Source organism: Puma concolor, chromosome E1 (assembly GCF_028749965.1).
Source record: "Puma concolor isolate L17-30 chromosome E1, mPumCon1.1.hap2, whole genome shotgun sequence".
Lineage (NCBI taxonomy): Eukaryota > Metazoa > Chordata > Mammalia > Carnivora > Felidae > Puma > Puma concolor.
Window position 1 is genome coordinate 50150015 of NC_141680.1, and position 6000 is coordinate 50156014.

The 6000-nt window shown below is 39.3% G+C and overlaps 1 protein-coding gene across 2 annotated transcripts in view; it reads left to right on the forward strand.

Moving 5' to 3' along the window:
- The window catches only part of PSMD12 (proteasome 26S subunit, non-ATPase 12), a 30486-nt gene extending 24833 nt beyond the window's left edge, over positions 1 to 5653 (forward strand). The window contains exons 10-11 of one of the 2 annotated variants that reach the window (XM_086687787.1): positions 2152 to 2229; positions 3170 to 5653. In XM_086687787.1, coding sequence (XP_086543913.1) covers positions 2152 to 2229; positions 3170 to 3379 — 288 coding nt within the window. In that variant the 3' untranslated portion in view covers positions 3380 to 5653. Of the gene's footprint in view, positions 1 to 2151; positions 2230 to 3169 lie in introns of those variants that run through there. The other variant, XM_086687788.1, reaches the window with a different exon arrangement.
- Positions 5654 to 6000: the final 347 nt, after the last annotated feature.

Sequence of the window (6000 nt, forward strand, 5' to 3'; positions counted from 1 at the left end):
AACCAGCAGGAATTTCTTAAGAATGTGGGGGGTAGTTGTGGGTGAAAGGAGTGTTTTCCGTCTGATACTCGCTTGGTGGTTTGGAGAATGGGTAACATGTCTTAAACCTGACCTTTGATCTTGGTGTCACTACAAATTGAATTAGCTCAGCATTCATTCATATAACATCCTATTGAGCCTTCTGTGTGCCAGACACTGTTCAAAGTGCTGAGGCATGTGGGAAAGGAAGACTTGGGCCCTGCTTTCAGAAAGCTTAAAAAGAAATCATAGGAAAGATGCATTTATAAATAAAAGCGTTACAGGGGCACCCGGGTGGCTTAGTTGGTAAAGCGTTCGACCCTTGATTTCGGCTCAGGTCATGTCCTTGCAGTTTGTGAGTTCACCCGGCATGGGGCTCTTTGCAGACAGCGTGGAGCCTGCTTGGGATTCTCTCTCTCTCCCTCTGCCCCTCCCCCGTTTGTGGACGTGCACACGCTCTTGCTTTCTCTCAGAATACAAATAAATAAACTTTAAAAAAATGTTACAGATATTAGGGTACAAGTATATATCGAATGGAGTAGAGCATGAGGAGAAAGTTGATTGGTTCTGCCTGAAAGAACGGTCAGGCAAGAGCCGCGGTTAATTGACACAGGAGGGAAGATTCATAAGAAGAGAACCAGGTTAGCGTGCAGGTGGGATAGTCTGAGCAAAGGCATGGAGACACCGACCAGCAGGGGAACCTTAGGGCCTCCAAGAACAGGGCTCAGCCAGGAAGGAAGTCGGAGATACGGTAAGGGTCTGGAACATAACAAGGTGTATATACTCCAGTCGTGGAAACCGAGAGGACGGTGGCCAGGCCCATGTCTGACACAGAGCCCTCTAGCAGTAAGCGTGGAGAATGTGTTTGGAGAGAGACCACAATGGAACTGAGAAGACGAAGCGAGGGCTCCTGTGGGCTCCAGCCAAAGCAGTAGCTGAGGATAGAAGAATGGATGAGGTGGAAATATTTTAAGAAAGAAAATCAATCGAATTTGGTCACTGATTAAATTGAAAGTTATGAAGGAAGAGGGGTCCAGAATGATTCCCCTGCTTCCTAAGAAGCTGGTGTGGCCCTGGACCCTAACAGAGACAGGAGAAGACACGGCTTCTTCAAAGATCCATTCATTTTTCTTCCCACTGTTCCCCATTTCCCCTGTGAATGCTGTTGTTTTGTTAATAACATAATAATAAAGGGAAGTCTCTAACTTGAGCACCATTTCCAGTGAAAATTGGGACATTTAATTTCAAGTTACCTTTCAACAGTTATGATAATGTGGTGTTTTGAGATACTCGATCACTTTTTTAATCTGAGCCATTTAAACATCTGTGTCATAATTAGGAAAGTTTAACTTTAGATTCTTGCATTTAGCAAAAATAGTTTAGTATCGTTATAGTTTTTAACCATTGTTTTAGTTAAGATAAGCCTAGGTTTTGACCACATATATGTATTTTTAATAGATTTCTATTTTTTTTTTTTATTTTAGAGAGTGAGTGAGCACATGCATGAGCAGGGGAGAGGTTCAGAGAGAGAAAGAGCATCTCAAGAAGGCTCCACACAGCACAGAGCCCAATGCGGGGCTTGATCCCACGACCCTGGCATCATGACCTGAGCTGAAATCACGAGTCAGATGTTCAACTGACTGAGCCACCCAGGCAGCCCTTGACTATATATATTTAAAGAGAGTTGGAGAGAGTAGGGGCGACTGGTGGCTCAGTCGCTTAAGCATCTGACTCTTGATTTTGGCTCAGGTCATGCATGGTCTCACGGTTTCATGAGTTTGATCCCCGCATCAGGCCCTGCACTGACAGTGTGAAGGCTGCTGGGGATTTTCCCTCTCTCTCTGTGCCTCCATGTTTATGCTATCTCTGTCTCTCTCTAAATAAATAAATAGATAAATAAGCTTTAAAAAAGTTGTCGAGAGTATTCAGAATAACTTCCAAATAACTACAGAAGTCAAAATACCTAAATTTTTTACTTTGTTGTTGAATTTTAGAACCGTGGTGGGCTATAGAGAACCAAAAGCTCTGAATCCGACATTTTAACTAAACCTGTCTGGAAATGAAAACAAATGGGCTGTTAGCTTTATCGACAACCGTTACCTGTCCTTCATATGCCCTCTGTTCTCTCCCCAGAATATTAGAATAATGGCCAAGTATTACACGAGGATAACAATGACAAGGATGGCCCAGCTTCTCGATCTGTCTGTTGATGTAAGTGGTAAATGTTGCATGAGCTGTTTGTAGCCAGTCATTTTGAATATCAGCTGACTTACAAAAATCAAATGAGAAAATCAGTTTTGTTTCATTATTTAGTTTTAAGCTTAGGTGGCAGAAGGTTTCTCCAGGCTATCTTGAGGATCAAAGAATAGCCTAAACACCAAGTTTATAATTACATTAATATTATGTCCTAGTTAAAATCTTCTCTTAAATATGGCAGTTTTAGATTGATTCGTTTGCCTGGGGTTTATATTTCTGTCATAAATATGTCTGGGTTCCCAGAAATAACCATAGAGATGTAAACTGTGACGGAGACTTTGCTGCAGCCCCCCTGCCGAGGGCCCAGGTCATATTAGAAGAATGTTACGTTCAGGCCTGAGTTCCTGTTGCTGGAATGTTCACCCATCACAGAGTGAAGTGATGTGAGCTAAAAGCCATTTCTGTCATCGCATAGCGTTTTCCAGTTTAGCTAAAAAAGAGGAATCACGGATGTTAGAGGTCAAAGGCTTGATCGTTGGTTGGCTCATCAGCTCCTCACATTTCTGGACCACGAGGACCAGAGTCCTTAGAAGTAAAGTGCCTTGTCCTTAGTTACATAGCTGCCAAGTGACAGGGCATATATAGTGACCCACTGTTTCTGGAAACAAATTAACTGCATAATGTGCTGGGGGGTGACCATTGTAGACCAAGAGCAGACATTTCCTAGACTCGCAGTAAAATAAATACGTTATTATAGGAAGCCTGCTTTGGATTCTGTGTCTCCCTCTGTCTCTGCCCCTCCCCCGCTCACATTCTGTCTCTCTCAAAAATAAACATTTTTTTTAAAAAAGACAAAATGCTTTCCTTAAATTTTTCCTTAAATTATTTTCTGTAATTATGCTTTTTTTTTTTTTAATTATCCTGTCTTAATCCAATTTGTCTTTCTCTCTTGCAGGAGTCAGAAGCTTTTCTTTCGAATCTAGTAGTTAACAAGACCATCTTTGCTAAAGTAGACAGGCTGGCAGGAATTATCAACTTCCAGAGACCCAAGGATCCAAATAATTTATTAAATGACTGGTCTCAGAAACTGAACTCACTGATGTCTCTTGTTAACAAAACTACACACCTCATAGCCAAAGAGGAGATGATACATAATCTACAATAGGGTCTCTGTGCCCTTAATGCTTTTAGAAAAGAGTTAAAATTGGAAGTCATTTAAAAAAAAAAAAAAAAAAAAGACTGTTATGGTGTATATGTTGGGGTTTTTTTTCTATTCTCAGCTCCTTTGTCTAAAATTTAAAAGATAGTGACTATGTTTAAGGCCCCTTTTGACCTTTCACTTCCCTGATTTTATCGTTAACTTTGCATTTGCAATTGGTGCAAAAAAAAAAAAATTTCTATTTCTATGGTCTACGTACTCAAAAACTTGTGTCATAACTTACCCAAATGTGTTTTTCTATCATTTGAAAACTTTTTAGCTATTATTTGTTCTCATTCAGCTAACAACCGTCATTATTATAATAAAAGCAGTATATGCACATTGACTTTCTATAGTTACCTGTGTTTCTGAACATTTTGTGGGATAGGGATTTAAGTATTTTTTAAATAAAAGAAATTCTGTTGTAAAGCTATCAATTATTTAGTAGAATTTCAAAAACAACATAAAACAATATAGGGCATATCAGAACATTTGGGATAGAGTTGTAATTTGTGAAGAATTTGTATTTTAGTATTGTGGCAAAAGGCCTCTAGACTGAGTGTAGAGAGTGATTGGTAGGCTAAAGACTTAATGTAGACTTAATTTTTTTTCCTTGAGTCAAACTGGTTTCGATCACAGTAGCTCGATTCTTTCCGTTCCCCGTCTTGACCAGTTACTGAACAAAATCAAGTGACGTCGTGTTGACACAGGTTAACACGCAAAGTCATTTTTATAAGGTTCGTGGCTTTCACATCTAGGTCTAATGACATCATTAGTGTTCCAAATTCATTAACTCTATAGGAACTGATTTCCATTACATGAACACTGGATAACAACCTAACACGTTTTAAAAATGATCCAGGAGGACTCAGCCATCCTCTAAGCAGATCGTACAGTATTGACATTTCTTTTACAGAAGTGAACAAAAGTAGTTATACTGTCAAAAGAAACATCTGAGATCAATTAATATGAGCAAATTTTTGGAAGTTTTTAAAAAATTTGATTTATTTCAGGGAAAACAGAACAATGAAACAATGTTAGAAGGTTATTTAAAGTAAAGAAAGTAGGAGGTCTGCTTTTTTGAAAATCCAAACGAAGGGAGGGGGGAACAAAAGGCATTGTGGAAATAACATTTTTTTCATAATTTGTTTTCATTTAGTGGTCACTAAACTGTTCTGTGATCCAGAGCTGGGGACAATTGTAGGGACCTCTGCTATTTATGCTGAGTCATTGTGAGTAATAACCCAGTATTAAATCCAAGTCTGTTCTTCGGAAATTTATGTATCGGTCACATTGATGACAAACATCTGCTACCACTCATCTTTAAAAATCTAACCAAAACTGTGGTGGCAAGTTCAGGAACATCAGAAGTTCACACTAGCAGTAGAATATGGTTTCAATTTTCTGCTGAATGAAAAGGATAGAAAATGAAATCATTTTGCATTGTTCATTTGTAAACCAAATTGGAGCTAATTTGAATCTAGCTTCTCGTTAACTCACTAACTCGTTACCCTTGTACTTGGCAAACACCTAGGCCATTTGGCCAGATGTATTGTTGTCAAGCTCTCAAATGACCCTCTTTCGTCTTTGTTTAACGTGCTTGCCCTCGAACTAAGCTCTTTGTGTGTCCTGATTTGGTGCCATTTGTAACGGTGTCCCAGTCACTGGATCTCATTTAATTTAACTGCTCATCCAGTTCTTGAGTTTTTCCTATCCAAGCAACTTAAATTTCTTAGTGTTACGAAGAAGAATCAGCTAACACAGGGCAATAAAATATTTGAGACGTTCAGAACCCCAAACCCTGGCTTCCATTTCAGACTTCCAGCTGGCTGTTCGTGAAAAGGACAGAACCACTTTGTTTTAAATATGGAGAAGATAATACTTAACTCCTTTTCGTTTTCATTAGGTTACTAACTACAGAGAGATGATGAGCCACTGTTTTTTGTTTTTGTTTTTAAATGAAACACTTTTTACCCTTTTATTTTTATATAATTTATGTTTTTATTTTAGAGTTCAATACCGATTTCTGTAATTATCCTCAATTTCCATATGCTTACTGAATCATTGAAAACTAATCTTTAAAAATCATGCTGTTCCATTCTATCTCTTACAAGTGTTACATGTATGATACAACAAGTACGTATTGTACGTTGTGTTTGGCTCCTGGATATAGCTGCAATAAAAGCACTGATTTGTGGGTGTGTAAAACCCTGGAGAATAAACTCATACTTTTAAAGATCATGTCTTTTTTCAGTTCTCTTGCCGTCTAAAGCAAAAAGCCATAGGATTTTCGTTCTTTCAAAATCATGTCCTCTCCATAAACCTGTTTTTTAAGCCGGGGGACAACATTGTGCGTGTTTTACACGCCAACTGGTTGGCTTCCCCCCCGACTCCTTTCTGATCTGGGGTTCACGACAGGCCTTACCTTATTGTGCCCTTGACCAGCGGTTCTCCAGTGGAGCCCACATCAGAGTCACCGGCGGGGCTTGTTAAAACAGATGGTCGGGCCCTACCCCCAGAGTTTCTGATCCAGGAGGTCTGGGGTAGAGCCCAAGAACTTCCATTTGTAACAAGTTCTCAGGGGTTGC